This window comes from Rhipicephalus sanguineus, chromosome 1 (genome assembly GCF_013339695.2).
Source record: "Rhipicephalus sanguineus isolate Rsan-2018 chromosome 1, BIME_Rsan_1.4, whole genome shotgun sequence".
Taxonomy (NCBI): domain Eukaryota; kingdom Metazoa; phylum Arthropoda; class Arachnida; order Ixodida; family Ixodidae; genus Rhipicephalus; species Rhipicephalus sanguineus.
The window spans coordinates 154,966,996-154,987,143 of NC_051176.1; the positions used below are offsets into that span (position 1 = coordinate 154,966,996).

General features: G+C 48.2%; 1 protein-coding gene across 1 annotated transcript in view; it reads right to left on the reverse strand.

Moving 5' to 3' along the window:
• Positions 1-20,148, reverse strand: part of LOC119400537 (argininosuccinate synthase) — a 51,085-nt gene that overhangs the window by 15,160 nt on the left and 15,777 nt on the right. The window contains exons 5-9 of the mRNA XM_037667601.2: positions 19,917-19,987; positions 14,554-14,675; positions 13,846-13,930; positions 9,682-9,746; positions 6,671-6,744 (exon numbers count right to left, since the gene is read on the reverse strand). Of these exons, the coding sequence (XP_037523529.1) occupies positions 6,671-6,744; positions 9,682-9,746; positions 13,846-13,930; positions 14,554-14,675; positions 19,917-19,987 (417 nt within the window). The remainder of the gene's footprint in view (positions 1-6,670; positions 6,745-9,681; positions 9,747-13,845; positions 13,931-14,553; positions 14,676-19,916; positions 19,988-20,148) is intronic.

A 20,148-nucleotide genomic window follows, 5' to 3' on the forward strand; every position in this document is an offset into this window, starting at 1 on the left:
CACCGGTCTCGCCGACGCCGTTGCACTCCTCTCTCCATCTGACCGCGTCTTCACTAGAAAAGGCTTGTTGGTGCCATTTGCGACCGTGAAAGTCATTCAGGGCGACACCGACATTTTTGTTACGAACCCATCCCCGTACATTGTTAGGTTGGTGCGAGGGGAATGTCTCGGCAGAGCTGAAGCCCTCGAAGACGCACAAGTTATGGACGCACCGGTGACACGCACTGCGCCAACTCCCATTCGCTCAGTGCCGTTTCCACATCTGATTCGTCACCCGCTGATTTATTTGGTTCCTCGATTGCTGAACACCTACGTCGGTCGAGCGTTCCCAGCTTCTATGCCTGTTGGAAGAATTTCGTTCTTCGTTCGATGTAGCGCAAACTTCTCTCGGCCGCACGTCTGCTGTCACGCATCGCATCGACACTGGCGCCCAACCACCACTGCGGCAACGTCCATATCGCGTGTCGCCGACAGAGCGTCGTGTAATTACCGAGCAAGTCGAAGACATGCTTCGCCGCGATGTTATTCGACCCTCAAACAGCCCGTGGGCGTCTCCTGTCGTTCTCGTTGCGAAGAAGGACGGCTCTGTGCGGTTCTGTGTGGACTACCGACGACTCAATAAGATCACCCGTAAGGACGTCTATCCCCTACCTCGAATAGACGATGCCATTGACAGCCTGCAAGGAGCAGAGTTCTTTTCATCGCTCGATTTACGCTCAGGGTACTGGCAAGTCCCCATGGCTGATGACGCTCGACCGAAGACAGCGTTTGTCACACCCGACGGCTTGTACGAATTCAACGTCATGCCGTTTGGGCTGTGCAATGCGCCCGCGACCTTTGAGCGCATGATGGATACCGTTCTGCGCAACTTGAAATGGCACTCGTGCCTATGCTACCTCGACGACGTCGTCGTTTTCGCCCCGGACTTCTCAACACACCTTCAACGCCTGCGGCAGGTTTTGACGCGCTTGAGCGACGCCGGGCTACAACTGAATCTCAAGAAGTGCCGATTTGCAGCACGGCAGCTGACGATACTAGGATACGTGGTGTCCTCCCAGATCCAGCCAAGCTTCGGCCCGTGACAGAGTTCCCTAAACCTACGTCCGTCAAAGAACTGCGCAGTTTCGTAGGACTATGCTCCTACTTTCGGCGCTTCATCCGAAACTTCGCGACTATCATATCAACGCTGACGAAGCTCCTTGGAAGTAACGGGCCCCTCAATTCGTGGACGTCAGAATGCGACGACGCTTTCGCAAAGCTCCGTCGTTTGTTGACGTCTCCTCCCATTCTACGCCACTACGACCCTACGGCCCCTACAGAGGTACACACGGACGCCAGTGGTGTTGGCCTAGGTGCTGTCCTTGCGCAGCGCAAACCTGGGTTCCCGGAATATGTTGTCGCATATGCAAGTCGTACGCTTACTAAAGCCGAGACCAACTACACCGTCACGGAGAAAGAATGCCTGGCAATCATTTGGGCCCTTACAAAGTTCCGACCTTATTTGTATGGTCGCCCATTTGATCTCGTCACCGACCATCATGCACTGTGCTGGTTGTCGTCATTGAAGGATCCCTCAGGCCGTCTTGCCCGTTGGGCACTTCGCCTGTAAGACTACGACATCCGCGTGCTGTACCGCAACGGACGTCAGCATGCTGACGCCGACGCCCTGTCGCGCTCTCCCTTGCCTGACGACAATGCACACAACTCAGCGTCTCACTTTGTCGTTTCTTCCATCGATATTCACACCATCGCTACCGAGCAGCGCAAGGATCAATGGATTGCCTCACTGATAGACTTGCTGACTGATCCATCGGCGACACCATCCACTCGCGCATTGCGTCGTCAAGCCCACCATTTCGCCGTTCGTGACGACCTGCTCCACCGACGCAATTACAACGGCGACGGCCGCCAGTGGTTACTAGTAATACCCCGCAGTCTGCGTTATGACATATGCGAGTCGTTCCACTCTGATCCGCAGTGTGCACACCCTGGGGTATCGAAAACCTACCACCGCATTCGCCAACGTTACTTTTGGCGAGGGATGTACCGCTACGTGGAGAAGTTCGTTCGCTCCTGCATCGATTGTCAGCGCCGCAAAACTTCAACGCACCTGTCGCCAGCAGGTCTGCAACCTCTACCTTGCCCTGACCGACCGTTTGGGCGCGTTGGCATCGATTTATATTGGCCACTTCCCCTGACGTCCGCTGGTAACCGCTGGGCCATCGTTGCTGTAGACTTGTGTCGGCGGGCGGTGATCGACGGCGAGGGCCCGACGACTGGCACGAGACGCGCCGCGCGCCGGCACGGCCCGCGACACGAGTGGGAGAAGTGAGAGTCCGGAGCCCGCGGAAGCCCAACAACGACTGAGCCGGCCAGCGGCCGTTTATTCAAAATATGACACAACGGACACGTGTGCACCCGTGATTGGCCATATGCCATCACGTGTGCCGATACAAGACGGCCTCTGCCGACAACACAACACAATAAGGCGCACTCTAAGTGCGCGCGCCATTCATCGATGGCGCCACTACACTACATCATCCCGCCCGTCGATGAAGCTAGCAATACCACAGGGTAACACTAGAGCCACACCCAGGATCCACACTATGGGTAAAACTGAAGCTAGTCCCAGGATCCACACTAAGGGTAACACTGAAGCAAGTCCCAGGATCCACACTAAGGGTAACACTTAAGCAAGTCCCAGGATCCACCTAATAATGCACGCACCACACGAGCGGCGGGGATTAGGCTAGTTGCGCACACCTATAAGTGGCACTAACACAAAACACAACATGTGAAACGCAAAGACAACAGAGCAAGACCGCTGCAACACTTCCACTGGAGCTTGGAAAGAGCCAATGATCCCGATGCGCTGTTTGGAGAAGTTCCGCAAGTCGACGACAGCTTTGGACAGGCTGTGCTGTTTGCTGAAGTGACGGTAGAAGTCTTCTGCAGTCATCAAGGACACAGATGCTCCGGTATCCACCAGTAGTTGCAGGGTAACACCATCGACCACAGCGTGGACGACTAAGTCCTTTCTGGACAAGGTGCTAACTCAGCACGTATGACGAAGGACGATCCGAAGATAACACTGACGAGGTTGAAGCTAAGTTCAACTGTGTGGAAGCCTACTGTTCTGGTACGACGTCGACAGCTCCCCTCGAAGTGGCACGCTGTACAGGAGCAGTCTTGCGGCACATGGACGCGAAATGTCCCCAAGCGTTGCACGTATTGCAACGTCGATTTCGGCTGGACAATTTCGAAAACTTAACTGGTGCCATCTGCTCGCGCAGCGGTCGCCATCTTGGCTTTCCGGAACCTTAGTGACGTTGTGGCTCCGGAAGCGCTGACGTGACGTCACGGCCTCCCCGTCTGCCCCGGCCATGTTCTATTCTTCCCAAGCCGCCATATTGGGCGCCTTGCCCTACGGCTTGAACGCGTTCCGGTTGACTGGGGGCAAACGCCTGGTTGGCCAACGACAACGCTTCGAGCGTCCGACCTATTTCTTCCGCTTTTTCCAAGGTCAACTCTTCGCCGTATGCCAGCAGCTTCTCCCGCACCCGCAAGTTGGACGTGCCGTGGATAATCTGGTCGCGGACGCGTTCCGCGTACATCAGCCCAAACTTGCATCGTACGGCTTTCTCTTTCAGAACGGTCACGTACTCCAGGAAACTCACCAGGGAGTTGACGCCGACTTGTGAACTCGTGACGTTCGACGAGCGGATTCGTGGACGCGGCGAAAAGCCGGTCAAGCTGCTTGACGAGACTGTCAAACATAGAAGCGGCCGGAGCCGAGGAATCGGGGGCAAACGCCGGCGCGGACGCCGCGTTGCTTGGAGTCGTGCGGGCTTCTTCTAGTTCTGCTGACGCAAAATACTTCCTCTGTCCTTCCCGTCCCAGCATGCTGACGAGCACGGACGCGCGACGCGCGTCGTTCCAGTCGATGCCGCCGGCCGCCTCAAGGTAGGCATGAAACATTTTCTTCCAGTCAGTCCACGGAACCGGGGGTGGCCCTGACAGCTCGAGGAACACAGGGAGGTGCCCGAAGAGAGCCATGCCGACAGGAGAGGTACAGCGAGGTGCAGCTGGCGGAGCAAGGGCGAAGACCTAGGCGAAGGCTTGACAGGAGCCGCACATAAAGAGCTCTAGGCCTCGCGACGCCAGACGCGTCAGAGAAGCCAGAAAAAGGCGGCGAGTCACGGAACACTCACGGGTTCTTTCTGCCGCGGTCGAAACCGAGGCGAAAAACATCCTCGTCGCCATGGTGTTGTGTCGGCGGGCGGTGATCGACGGCGAGGGCCCGACGACTGGCACGAGACGCGCCGCGCGCCGGCACGGCCCGCGACACGAGTGGGAGAAGTGAGAGTCCGGAGCCCGCGGAAGCCCAACAACGACTGAGCCGGCCAGCGGCCGTTTATTCAAAATATGACACAACGGACACGTGTGCACCCGTGATTGGCCATATGCCATCACGTGTGCCGATACAAGACGGCCTCTGCCGACAACACAACACAATAAGGCGCACTCTAAGTGCGCGCGCCATTCATCGATGGCGCCACTACACTACATAGACCACCTCACGCGATACGCTGAAACTGCTGCCCTCCCTGCGGCTACAGCGAGCGATGTGGCCTCCTTCCTGCTCCACCGATTCATGCTGCGTCACGGTCCACCCCAGCAGCTGCTCAGTGATCGAGGCCGTGTCTTGTCGGAAGTCGTCGAAGCCATTCTCAAAGAGTGCAACGTTGTTCACCGCAAAACTACTGCTTACCACCCGCAGACGAATGGCCTCACCGAACGCTTCAACCGCACGCTAGGCGACATGCTCTCGATGTACGTCGCCGCCGACCACACGAATTGGGATGTCATTCTGCCCTTCGTCACGTACGCCTACAATACCGCTCCTCAGAGCACTACTGGTTTCTCACCATTTTTCTTATTGTATGGCAGGCACCCGTCGCACACCATTGACACAATCCTTCCCTACAAGCCGGATCGATCTGAATGTGCGCCTATTTCTGCCACAGCCAGACTTGCTGAGGAGTGTCGCGAGCTCTCCAAGACCTTTACTACGCATAGCCAAGAGCGGCAGAAAAGCATTCGCGGTGACACCACCGCGTCCACGTTCCTTCCTGGAGCGATCGTATGGCTCTCGGTCCCTACCACTGCACCTGGCCTCTCTTCCAAACTACTGCCCAAATACGAAGGCCCCTACCGTGTCGTCGAACGCACATCCCCGGTGAACTACCTCATCGAACCCATCGACCCATCCTCGGACATGCGCCGTCGAGGGCGCGACATTGTCAACGTGGCGCGCTTGAAGCCCTACCATGACCCGCTCATAGTGACAAGTTGCTAGGTCGCCAGGCGGCTCCCTTTTCGCAGCCGGGGTAATTGTAGCGAAGCGTTCCTACTGAGTAATGGGTCGTCCTCTCGAGCGCCTTCCAGTGGGTCGTTCTCTTCTCTGAGAGCACGCTCCTCGTGCAGAGAGTCGGCCCCGCTTTGACTGTCGCTGCCGTCCGCCGTCGCTGAGTCCCCGTTAATAAACGTCTTGACAATTGGTGTATGTGTGTGTGTGTTCATGATTTCCTGTAATTCCTTTCGAACGGTGCGCATTTCATTAATTTATGTTGCACATCATATTGTTTTACTCTGAGTAGTAATGCATGCAGACTGTCAACTCGTAACCTCGTGTAATTGTTAACGGTGGCTATGTACGTTTGTCATGCGCGTAGGTCAGCAAACTCACTCATGAGTCGAACCACTCAGACTCACTCAGACTCAAATCGAGCCGTGAGTCTGAGTCTTAGTGAGCCCGGGTGAGTAATATTTTGGTGAGTCTGAGTCCCAGTGAGTCCGGTTAAGGAAAATTTTTGGTGGGACTTACTCCGAGTGAACGCTAAGAGCAAAATACATTGCTTGAAAGAGTCCGCGTGAGTCTAGTTGAGGAAAGTTTTGATGAGTGTGTGTCCGAGTGAGCTCAAAGCGCAATATATATTTGAGTGAGCCTGAGTGAGCTCTACTTTTTTTCCCGACCTATGGTCACGTGACCAAAACCTGTAGCCATCCGCTCAGTCCCTCGTTTCTTTATAGGTAAAGTTAAATTATCTATCTAATCGATTAGTTATTACCATTCGAGAGAAGTTGTTTCGCTAGTAATTTGCAGCTCTTCTCCTATTTCCCAAACAACCGACCCCTTTTATTTCTGCAAGAAGCAAAATTTCGAGTGCACCGTCGAGATGAACCTGCAATCATTATTTTATTTTCCTTTTAGTCAAACGACTTATGCGTTATGTTTACCTAAAGCGTTTGAAATTTACAAGCTACTATTTAGCCAAACATGGCTAACAAGCATTCACTGTAATAGTACGACAGTGTTACAACAGGCCCAATAGGCTACAAGTCAAATGAAGCGCCTCAATCGTTCGGCATACACCACAGCTTCATCTTTCACGGACAGCGAAGTGCCAGTACAGTGTAATTTTCTTGTTTGCTATACAACAAACAAACAAAGTTCTATAACTTGAAAACAAGGTTGTTGCATCGGCCTCAGAAGTAAAACAAATGGAGTAGCAAAATATAGGTAAGAAAAGAATGTGCAGCCGCTCTGACGACAGAAGTAATAAGTAAGACGGGACAAAACGGCGTTCCACGAATATCTCCAGTGTACCTTATCCATGGTGAAGATTTCGAGGTCCAGATGAGCCGCTCGCAGGACTGTTCCGGCAGGCGTCTCGTATACGCCTGCGGCGCAAACCAGGAAAGGCGAAAGTACGACCATTATACTCGGGAAATTCGCCAATATTACTACATCACATATATCTAAGCAAACAGCAACAAAATAATCGGAAGCTTAATTTTATGTCGCTACTCGTTTAGTGCAACAAAGGGAATTGTCTCATGTATTGTTAATATTTTCGCTGAAACACCTAATATCAAAACAAACACAGCAGGCAATATTTTTTTTTTAAAGTCACCGTTTCGGCGCAAGGGCGAAGCAATGAATGTGATAGCCACAAATTCGAACGTCATATGAAGAAAGGATAGCAGCTCACTCCCTTAGCAAGCATGGCCGCTGCAGCGAGCGAAGTGACCTTCATGCGGTCTGTGGCTTCAACGCAAACTTTGCTATGTACGCACAACACGTATGAAGTTATGAGCCATTTGTTGAACATCCTCTCATTAGGTAAGCGCGCGAGCACGGGTGACCACGCCCTGAAGGTCAAAGGAGAGGGCCGAAGGCGCGCAGCCCAACTCAGGCTGGCAAAAGAACGAGCGGGGCGACGCCCTTTAAAGCGCGCACTTTGGCCCTTTGCGCTATCTCGAGTGATACTGAACAAGCCCCTGCCACGCTGAAGCACCTCAGAGGTCTGCGTACCACCAACTAGGGTTGACAGGTCTAAAAGACAAAAAATAGTCAAGAAATCGCAAAAGCTAACCAAAAAGTAGCCAACTTGACCCAAGGGCATGTAAAAGTAGCCAAAAGTAACAACGCGTGCGTGAAAACAACTGCGACGTTTGTATATAAATGACTCTATGAAACAGCATTTTTGGTGCAAATGAAAGTACAGAAAAAGCCCTTCGAAATCATAATTGCTGAGATTAAATCGTAAATTGTGGACTTCAGCAATCATTTCGTGCAGGATTACCAAGTTTCTTGCGCTGATGCAGGAATAACTCTCTCTTCAGACGTCTTGAATTACTTTTCTTAAAAGGACTAGAATTACCGACCCCATTGCGACACTAAAAATGAGTAATGCATGAGTGAGCTTAAAATAACAGTTGCTGGGGTTTAAAGATTTAAAGGGGCCCTGCAACACTTTTTCAAGTAGCCATGGAATGGCTTCACTAAAGGAACTTATTGCCTCACGAATCGAACGCCACCAAAATTTTTAGAATCCGTCCAGTACGAGCGGAGTTACAAAGATTTGTCGCACGCTGTAATTGCTTTCTCTCTTCTCTCCTCCCGACGAAAGCGCTGGAAGCTAAGCAGGGGGGGCACGGGGGAAGAATGTACGTCACGGGCGCCTCCTGACCTTGAAAATATTTTCTTTTTGTTTTTCTTCGAACGCGTGACGTACTTTCAGTGCGATCGCGCGCGCGCGAGGGCAAGTGGCGGCCTCTCGCGGCGGCCGCAGTAAGTACCGAGCGCGCCATTTTCGAATCAGCCAATGGCGTGGAACCTGCCTGTGACGCCGTAAGCATTCTTTTTTGTCGAGAGAAATCGGACAAAGTCCGAGCTGTTAACCCCGTTAAACCTTTATTTAAAGAGGTTGGTCTGGCGATATCCTGCCTATATCAATCCTGCAAAGAAACAGAAATCATTGACCATTATTTTTTTATTACGTCGCCGATATTTGTTTCTAAGAAAAATTATGGCAGCTTCGTCATTGTGGTGTCAAGCCCGAGGGAAGAGCGGAGCTGGGTAGCCTTCCTTTTTTCTATTGATTTTTTTTCTTTCATTCTTCTCTTTCTTTCTCTCTGTTTTTTTTTCCGTATCTGTCTTTGTACCTGTTGCTTTCTATTTATTCATTTATCTCTCTTTCGGTTTCTTTCTCATTCTCGCTCTTTCTATATTTATTTCTCTTTCTTTGCTTACTACACTCCAAAAGTACGAACTGTACTTTTGGATACTTCGATTAGCATATTTAGACTTCCAGACATGTTCAAGCCAAAATAAGAATGCAGTAATAAAAAAGATGGTTATACAACTTGTAGAAAGTGATGAACTCAAGCGAAAAAAAGAAACGGCACTGGCACAGAAGAGCGTGCCTATACATGCGCGGTGCATTGCCTTTCGCTTTGCTTTGCGCACTATACAATACGGCATTAGTAGCTTATTTCAGTAACAAGTGTGGTAACAACTCGAAATGAAAACGTCATCTGGCAGGCCATTCCAAATTTCGATAGTTGAAGGGGAATTAATGCTTAAACGTGTTACTGCGCGGAAGGAAGGAGCGTATGCATTATATTTATTTGCAGAAGAGCGGCGGCTCGGAGGTTTCAAGCATTCTCCCTTAGTAATATTTCCTAAGTTTTGCGAAAAAGAAAAGAAAAAGAAGCTTCAGGGAAGTTACCTTTGCTGGCTAGCCAGAGTTGCGACACGTGCTTTCATATGGAGTGACGCAGCACTCTCCAGCCGGGCGTATACTTTGACTAAACAAATCTTAGTGCCCTATCTGGATTTTTAACAGCGGTGCTCTTCTAGGGCTAGGCCTGACGACAGATGAGTGTCCGCGTCGTATGTCATGCTCCGGTAAGTAAGCAAAATACACCCGTAGATGGCGCAACTGCCTCGGTCGCTCTAGGTCGCGGTAACTTATATACTCTATAAGAGTATATAACTTATATACTCTTATAGGTCGCGGTAAGGTCGCGAACGAAGCGGTAGCCGCATAGTGAAACGGGGAAGGGGCGGCTCGAGCGTGAATAGGGCCTACAGTCACTGTAGCAGGGCCGGGTGTGGTATAAGGGTGGCCACGCGTTCTTTCCCGTGCATCTCTACTCTACAAATAACGTAATCACAGATACCCACACAAACTCACAAAACATCGCAGAAAATCACAAGGGAAACCCAGGAGAATCGCAGCTCCGCTGTTTCTGCAGATTTCACACTGGGTGGAACTGGGCTAACTTTCTTTTTCTAATACGTTGTTAATCGCTGTTATGTTGCCGGCTTACCTCGAGATTTCATTCCAATTACCCGGTTCTCGACAATGTCAATACGTCCCACGCCATGCCGGCCCCTGAAAAAAAGAAAGATATTGCTGGTTTCGAACGCCATTGTATTCAGAGAGCGGCTTCACGAAGATGGCCCATAAGACTCATAAACTAGGCTGTGGTCATAAGCGGTACAGCCAGTTTTCTTATAGTTATAGCTATCCTAATGTTCGTCTGAAAGAAAATTCGGTAGATCCCACGCCTTGTGGGAATCGGTTTCATGCGAAGCAATCAGCGAGTAGTTGTCTATGCTACATTTTTTTGGCTTTGAACCAAGCGTTACGAGGTGGATCGACGGGTTTTACGGTGCGATGACGTGAATATAATACGTAACTTTCGATAGCGTATTCCTCCTGGGTCGAGCAACGCTTGAATATATAGCTTGGTGAATCACAGGGATACAAATGTAATGTTTATTAAACTTTTATGAAAGCGGAGCCTACACTAGAACGACAGTTGACGTTAACTCGGCATGACGCATGTGTCATAGGAGGACATATGTAATGTTTATTGCTTTGTTATGAAATTAGATAGCCAGCAGTGAAACCTCAATTGACGCTGCACCGACATTACGCCAGCACTGGGTCTTTTTCCAAAGCAGTTCCAAACGTGGAGTAGTTCTGTGGTAGAATACCTGACTGCCACGCAGAATGCTTGGGTTCGATTCCTGCTGGGATCCTGATTTTTAAATGCGAAGCATTTCTTAGCGAACCTCAGGCACTTTGAGCGTTTCTATCTACGTATCTATCTATCTGTCTATCCAGCCGCCTACGTCTGGGCGCTCTCCTCATCGTCTCCATAACTTGTAATGTACCAAAATTGGCACAGCAGGGGATCAGTGTATGAGGAACACGATTCACTGGTCATGACATGAATAACGCAAAATACCTGTTGCGTACGTCATGAAACCCTTTCTCTCAGTCACGTGTGGCACATACCCGCATACCAGAGTTCATGTTATGCGGGTATGTGCCACAGGTGATACAAAATCTCAACCAACACAGTAACCGTGAACACACACATTGACACGCAAGGAAAGTGATAATAATTGGTGGGGTTTTCTGTCCGAAAACCACGATATGAATATGAGAGACGCCGTAGCGAGGGACTCCGGAAATTTTGACCATCTGGTATTCTTTAACGTGCACCGAGATCGCACAGTACACGGGCATGTAGCATTTTGCCTCCATCGAAATGCGACCGCCGCGGCCGGGATCGAACCCGCGGCCTTCGGAACAATAGCCGAGCACCGTAACCGCTACACCACCGCGGCGGACGCAAGGATAGCGAGGAAGCTGAAGACAGAAGACCCCTGCTCAACTACCATGCACTCGTTCACGTGGTCCGCAACGTGGACCACGTCGTATACGCAAAAACCCGGGTAAATGCTTCTTACAATAAATCTGCCGAGAGAAACAGGCCTCTCAACATTGCCAGTGACTTCAACATTGATTTATGAAGACCCAACAGCGCCTGGTCTTTATACTGCGTGAAAGAAGGCTTGAATATGGACAGGGCATCAAGAAACCTCTCTATCACGTCCAGGACAGGAGGCATCATAGATCATTTCATCGTAAGAGGCATCCAGGATTTCCACCAGCTGTGCTATACCTCGCATGTAATCATATTCGCATGTAATCATATAAAAACAAGACGCAGGCACAAGTAAGGAACACATACATAGGACGGGCGCTAGACATCAACTTGTTTTTTGCGCTACGAATATGACTACAAGTGATTCAGACCAACTAGCCCGCATCGCCGCCTTGACTATACCTCGCACTTCACTACACTTGGACCACTCGTAGCCGCCATCACGAACGGATCCGATTAACAAGTCCGGTCCAGCTGCTGGTGCTCACTGATCACGGTGATGATGACCTTGTTCAAGAACTGTCAACAATCCCTTCTACAGATACACTCGGGTTCGTGAAACGTGCGTGTGTTCTCCGTCATAACGGAAAAGTATAAGCGTAACAACTGTAACACAACTGCAACAACTGCAACTGTGACTGTAACGTACGTGCAGTGTGCCTGCGCGTGCCACTCGGCTGTGTGTATATCCAGGGAAACTTTCCTGAATGAAGCTTAGTTGCGAGTAACGCCTGTCCTGTGCATGTGTTTCTTTGTGCTGTTCGGATTCGCGCTATCCAGTATTGAAGAATATAAGCACTACATGTCAGCTTACTGCGTCTAGTGTTGGTAGCATCCATGTTGCTGTTGGCATCGTTACGCAACTGTAAACAACTGGTTATATAATAAATATGTGACTCTTCAGCATATGAGTGTGCGTATACCACTTCCACATTTCTCTAGCGTCATTCCGTAACGTTTCGCTCAATGTAAAAAATTACGCCACCGTCACCATCCCGCGCATGCTTCGCATAACATTGATTCCCGAGGTACGTGGGGTCTGCCGAATTTTTATTATTTGCATTCATCGGGTCAACGCTGACGATGTCCGTTTTTGTCTACGCTCTCGCACTGAAATTACCTATGTCTGTACTCGCCGTTCCTGTGAAGATTAAACTGTCAATCACCTGTGGCGCATACCCGCTTACCGTGGCCCGTGGCATACGGGTATGTGCCACACGTGTCTGAAGGAAAGGGTTTGACGACTTACGCGATAGGATTTTAACGTTATTCATGTCATGACCAGGCAGTCATATTCGTCAAACCCTCCTACCATCCCATGCAAATTTTGGTCTACACCAAGTTAAGGAGGCGATCACGAGAGCACCCAGACGTAGGCGGCTAGATACGTAGATAGAAATGCTCAAAGTGCCTTGGGATTCGCTAAGAAATGCTTCACATTTAAAATAATACACGCTGTATACACAATGTTAACGTTGACATACTGTGTATTTAAACATAGACACAGATTTGCGATTATATGTGCGTTTTTGCACCGACTAATGCAGAAAAGGAGCCCCTCGGACTTTCGTTCCTCTTTGCACCGAGTAGGCTAAACATGCAAATCTCATTTCTCTTGCATTTTATCAACTGCACATTAGTACAAGATTGGTTGGATTACGGGGTTTACAGTATCAGAGCGACTTAGGCTATGACAGATGCCGTAGTCAAGGGCTCCAGATAATTTCAGCCACCTGGGGTTCTTTAATGTGCACTGACATCACACAGTACACGGGCCTCTAGCATTTCACGTACATCGAAATGCGACCGCCGCAGCCGGGATCGAACCCGGGTCTTTTGGGTCAGCAGCCGAGCACCGTAACCACAAAGTCGGTGAGACGGCAGGACGTTAGAACAAATATACTTCATATGCATATGCAACTGCACATAATGACCACGTTTAGTTGTTCATTTTAATGCGCACATAGATAGACCCACAGAAGGTTTCTGTTTCGTTTTCTGTCATTTCGATCGGAATGCAGCCTCGGCGACCGTTTGCTCAGCAAAACGCCGCATTTCGAATGATGATTCTTATTTAATCGCCGCGGACCAGATAACGCAACATTTATAGGACCCTACCTTTTTCTCGGCAAATTTTCATACTACACGGAGCTAGTTCAGAAGCAAATGCGTAGCTCTTTCAACATCGCGAATTTCCTTTTCATTCCAATCACAGACTAATACAGTATGGTGTGTAGCAGTAGTTTCTGCAGATATGCCCGACTTGTACAAAAAATTATTGACTGCTAATTTAAGGACAAAAAACGCACCATCATATTTTCAGCTAAATGTTTTTTTTTCTTCTGAAACAAAGCTTATTCTAATAAATATCGTGATTACCTGCCAAAAAAAAACAACACTTTGCACTTTACTTCTTTTGTGTAATTACTTGGAGTGATTCAGTGGTCAATTTATGCTCCAATCAACATGGACCAAAGCGCTTTTTTTTTTACCTTTGCCTCCACCATGCACTTTTTGGACGGCAGGTTTCTGTCACGCATCGTTTGTAGTATCTTTCCATTAAAACAATCTATTATTCGGAGATGGATTGCGAGCACCCTGTCTTTTAGCACAGAAGCCCATTGATCTACCCATTCGACAGATTCGTGGCAGCGCATTTCAGATGGTGACCTTTGCTACGTTAGCATTCACTACGAGCTTTTCTCGTTAAATGTAGATAAGACTGCAATGTTATAAACGAAATCATCCTACCCTATTTCATTCAAGTACAGGAACAACTCGAGGGAGTCTGTCTTCTGAGTTCCGTTGGAGATGTTGGTGACCTTAACAGGTTTACCTTTAAAAAAAAGACACGAGAAATGAGAAAGATGGCCAAGTGCGAGTAGGTGACGGGCTTAGGGTAATTTAACCTGCTAGCAGTCAGTGGTTTTCAGGTGGCTTTGAACTGACTTGTCTGGGGCATTCGCGAAATGCAAACGTGATTCCGCCAAAGAAGGGTCTATGTATAGCACCACCTCGCAGTGTCGTGGGTAGAGACAGACATAAAAACAAGACATGGGAGGCGCTAAACATGGCAGCGTAGAGTTTGTTACTTGACTACCATGGAGAGAAAACACGTTAGGGAAGGTCTGGAGAGCATTTAGCTTTGAGTGAAAAAAGAGGACAAGAGTGTTTAGAACCTCATCATCAATACACTTTCAATAGATCTAGAATGCTTTCAGCCTGCTCTCCTGGCCAATCTATATAGCTTCACCAGTACTCACACTTGTTATTATTCATTTTCAATTGGGCCCGCTGACAATCAATTAACGGAGGTAGTTTCGTAACTACACTAAATTATCTATCGCAATAACATGTTTGCTCCACGAAAATTACGTGAGCAATACGAAAACATGATATAAACATTCCTTGAGTTTTAAGCACTGTGCACTGGAGGTTGATGCAGCCAATGGAACTTACCATTAGTAAATTCTATTTCGAGTGTCTCAGGTTCCTCGGGCGCTTTCCTTGGATCGCAGGTCATTGTGTAAAGGTCTTCGGGGGCAGGTGATTCAGGGTTCTCCAGTATACCAGACTCATAACTGCGAAGAAAGCATCCAGCGATAATGCGGAAACGCGAACAATCTTTGAAATCTGATGTTCTTTCTGTCGAACAAGGCGCACCTCAGCGTTACGTAGCGATAGTGTCGGCATAAGGCTTTTGTTCATAACATACTATATTGCTGGTGACCTTCTTACATGAGTGAACGTAAATATATATGTGACACATGAAGCCATGGCAGGAGAAGCCGACGAGGAAGAGGTGGCGGGTGAATAGAATAAAAGTATGGCGTCTGAGCCACAGCACGTCTACCACATCTAGCGTCACACAAGTCGACAAGATGGAGACCTGGCAGCCGCCTCATCAGCCGCACATCAGCAAAGACCTCAGCAAGACACCTTCAACGCATGCAGACCACCGAAGCAGATCCTGTTGAACACAGCGACCAGCATCATGACCGAACCATCGACTGACCTTGACATCCCCAAGTACACCGGATCAGCGGACGATGGACCCGTACAGGACTGGTTCCACCTTTTCGAGCTCCACGCTACCGCTGCATCATGGTCGGAAAGGGAGATGGTCGCCAACTTCAATGACTACGTCACCGGTGAGGCATTCCGATTTTACCTCACACACATATTTCAAAACAACGAGTCATGGAAAAAGATCAAAGAAGAGATGATTACCCGTTTTAACGACTACGACAAAGACTTGCTTATAAACAACCATGTGGAGACAATCGCACTCAGTCGTCAGAGTCAAAAGCAGTCTTCACACATTCGAACACCGACTAGGAATTTACAATTCCAAGCAGACAAGGTAAAGCATCTGCTGACCGAAACGCATCCAGACCCTTTTTCCAAAAGACCGAACCTACAGCCAGGTTTCCCATGCGCAAAGAAATCGACATTTTCTACCTGTTCACTGCACCATAGTACTCCAGACGTTATTGAACGACCCAATGCAGCTGATTCGTCGCATCGCATACGTGCCGCACCACCTGATTTTGCATCAAGTGGCGCTTCAGTTGCTCATAACGCTCATGGCACGCTTTCGTGCCTACATTCGCAATCGAAACCTGGTGATGTCATGGCTGCTGCTGTAGCGTCCAGTGATCACTCACCTGAGAGCCAAAGCAATACAGAAGTTTCGAATTCACTAAACCCTGCGCGTTGCCAACTGACTGAAACATCCACAATGAACGGCATCTCAGAACACTCCGGGAACATTGCTGATGATTCTGGCGCACTACTTTCATCGCCAGACAAGCCTTACAATAAACCACCGAGTACCGACTGTTTGCTGATAATATCAACTTGCAAAGAAAACCAGACTCATCTTACTCCAAGAAGCCCACCTCATCCAGTCCCGCAACAACAGCAATGCCAAAAGAAGAAGCTCGAAGAACCCCAGAGCCTACAACGGGTACTCGAACAAGGACAACGACGAACTGAAACTACATCTAAAGAACACTTGCGGCATAAAGGAGTTCGCCAGAAGAGACACCAACGAAACCGAGAACAATTTCAACATCTGAGACACCTCCGCATTAAGGAGCGTCATCAAGGATGCTTTCCGCGCCACAGATCAAGACAACTGCGACAAAACCACAGGCAACGACGAAAGAAGCAAGAAACCACCCCATGTTCTCCTCAAGAGCACAGACATCGCTCCATCAGCTTCGGTCAGCGAACACGCAAACGAGAGTCAAACAGCGTGTACAAGCCACGACAAAGACCCCAACGCCTACGACATCTGACCTGCCGATGCTACAAGGTCTCCCAGCCGTTTTCGTTTTTGACGGGAGATCAAGCCGTGTTGTTCTCAGCATGCAGGCGCCGGGGAAGCCCACGTCATCTGCTGTGGAACAGCCAGCCACGCCCACCAGAGCTGTGCTGGACATCACCGGACTGCTGAACCGTGTTCTAAAGTACTGGCGAGGTCATTGAACTCATTAGGGACATGGAACTATTGGCCTGATTTTCTCGTATAACACTCCTCGTTCACTTTTGTTAGTACTTCGCGCACTCTTTCGGGGGGAGGGGGAATCGTGTGACACATGAAGCCATGGCAGGAGAAGCCGACGAGGAAGAGGTGGCGGGTGAATAGAATAAAAGTATGGCGTCTGAGCCACAGCACGTCTACCACATCTAGCGTCACATATATATAGTTATTTGAATGTAACTTGCAGGGCCCTTACAGGCATTGAGTAAGGAGGGGGGAGCTTAGTGGACGTTGTGCACTGTTGCTGGCTTAAAAAAGAATGGATGAAAAGCACGTGTGTAAACTTTCAATACTATTGCTGTAAACAGGACGCGTGACGTGTCAAGAAATGGCGACAACAGGAAATGCACGTGTGCGCATTCGGAGAATAAAAAGAGCGTAAATGGACGCGTGGCACCGGCACAATCAGTTATGAGTGACATGTGGCGGCAAAAATTAATGCGTAACATAAATAAATCCCCGCGCGCACATCTTGTCACCATACCGACCAAAAGTGATTGGAAGAAATGATACTATAGGTATGCATATTTCCACTTCAACCAGTAACACAAGGTTAAAGGGGCCCTCCAACACTTTTTTGAAGCGCCTACATCGTTGCCGACCGCATCAACGCGTAGTGGCGCTCGCCAGAACTATTGCGGGCGGAACACGGCCGGGCTAGACTGCACGCGCGCGCGCGCGGTCTAGCCCGGCCGTGGGCGGAAATGACGAAGATGAGCGCTGGCCTATGATTGGATAAATGTGACGTTAGAAGTAATAACGGCGTTGCATCACAAAAGGGGTTATTATTGGGTTTAGTTTTTCTTTAGCATGCTTTTTTCACTGAACACCAACTAGACAGACGATCTTAGACTTTTCAGCTTTAAAACTGCAGCGCCCGGCAAAGAATGCGCCGAACGCCACGGCGCTGGAGGGAAACGCGCTCGGGACGCTCCAGGCGCCGTTGTTTGTAGAAACTGAAGGGAAAAAATATAAGAGCGTTGATATAGACGCCGTCGCAACAAGAAACTCGACTAAAACTAGAAAACATGATAGAGGCGTTCACGATCTGCCTCGTTTCGCAAGCGCAGTTCACTCTTAATGCACCACATTGTTTGTTACTATCGCAACGGCGTCATCAATACGTTGGAAAGAACGGGCAACATTGTATGAAAGCTTCTCGTACGTAGGATCTTTCAGTTCATTTCATTGGGGCGCCATCAGACGTCACAGGGTGAGTGAAACGTGGTCAGGTGACCCCGCGAAAATCGAGTTGAGGGTAGGCCTCCATTTTATTGTATTTTGAGTGTTCTAGGCTGAATAACATCGGACTGCGTGCCCCTACCGCTGCCGTTCTTGCTGCACTAATCTCTTCAGCCTCCAGTCTACGCAACTCGAAAGTAAAAAGTGTAAAACAATGCGGTCAGGAAAAGTGTTAGAGGGTCCCTTTAATGCAGTTCACCGGTGCTAAAATCTGTAACTCAATTCCACTCGAAATTAAACTTACATGCAACTTTAATTTGACCTGTAAAATACATTTTTAAAATCATCCATGTTGTTAACCAAAGTAAAGTTCACGTCCATACTTTTCTTAGGACTCACCTGGTACATTTTTTTTGTTTATTTTTCCTTCTTTTAGTTCTGATGTAAGTGCGATTGTTATGAATCTTCAACACAGTTAATTCAACATAAACCCTGCTAATTCTTTTCTGGTACCCCCATCTTCGGTGCTTTTACAGTGTGTGTTTTTAGTTGTTCTCGTATTGCTTGTGTACTTAAATATTGCAGGTATTTTGTATTTATTGTCATGTGTATTTAATTAGATAAAATATACCATTGAAGCTATGCTGTTATTGCATTTGTATATAGATTCATATTCATATTAAGCGCACCTCTGCTCCTGACATGTATATAGAGTACTCATGTAATAGATTGGACTACTAACTATCCACACAGGCTAATGGTCCAAATATTTTTGTAATCATTTTTTGTACTCATTTGATTGAATAAACATTGATTGATTGATTGATTGATTGATTGATTGATTGATTGATTGATTGATGATTGATTGATTGATTGATTGATTGATTGATTGATTGATTGATTGATCATAATAGTAATAACAAAGAGCGACGAAAGTGATGAGGATTTAGAAAACTAAACGGGTAGAAAGAAAAGTTTGCCTGTACTTTCATTGATGCCACAACTTACCACTTTAACTTTATGAATTAGACACCATTCTCGAAACTCTCTTTGCTGGTAGGGACGAAAAGTAGATTGAGCGATTGTCACGGTGATTTTATCAAATGAGTGGCCTGCAGTGGCGTAGCCAGGGGGTGGCACACCGGGCCCGCGCCCCCTCCCCCCTCCGAAAATTGTTTTGCCATGGCACACAGAGGACAAAATGACCCTCGACCACATCTGCCTGCCTGGCCCCCGCTTCAGATCAAGGAGGTACCCCCCCCCCCGAAAAAATTTCTGCCTACGTCCCTGGTGGCCTGGAATACGCACGTGTTTTGATAGCGGAAGATTGAGAAGAGTCGCCGGATAACGCTTATGACTGTTATAGTGCTTTCTGAACAAAATTTAAGCTTGTTTAACGTACTGTAATTTACAAAGAGAACTTACAAACGGCACGTAGTGTCAGAAATCTATCAGCGTCGTTACTGAATGTCTCTGATAGTTCTGAGAGGTAGTCCTGTTTCTGTTTTAATCCGTGTACATTGTCATTACTCAAACGTCATATGTATATTGCGCTATTTGCCAAGTAATAACTGTACGTCCGTATACTTTTGTCTCCGTTAAACAGTTCACACAGCATATTTTTAACCATGTAACGCTCATTTCTCTCATGTTTATAAAGACCTTATTATTATCATCCCAAGACAGGTATAACGCAAAGGCTGCTGATTTCTTTTTTACCATTCACCGTTCACGGCCAGTCGCCAGTGACGATAATACGAGTGGAATGCCGCTAGACCACTAACGAAGCGCGAGAAAGAACTGATGTGGAATCGCTACGTTATCTAGTCACAGTAGACGGCACTTGGTTGTTCCCGCAGTAGAGTGGCTGATGGCAAAAAAAAAAATGGATGTTTCGTATCATACAGCTCTTTGTTTATGGCGCAAGGTCCACGCCTACATTATTTCGAAATGCATAATGATCGTAGACAATTTGGCAGAATGTCTTACAGGTCACCGTATTAAGAGTATATGTACTTTTGCTTTTAGAAATGGTACATGCATGCGTGCGCAGCCAAATTAAGCGCGCAAACACCTCCAAAATAGTTCTCACCTTACGTGCATGAGGTTGGCGTCCATGCTCCAGGGTGCCTTCGGCGTCACCGGAACCTCAATGCCGTGCTCCTGTAATAAGGTTAGGTTTTACACAAGACCGTCATAATAAATATACGTCTACAGTGCCTTCGTGAGGACCGACAACCACGCCCTCTTGTTTCGTTTCTGAGTCTTTGAAATCCTCATCAAAATAAAAAAAGACGTGTGAAGTATGGTAGTTAAGTGAGGTG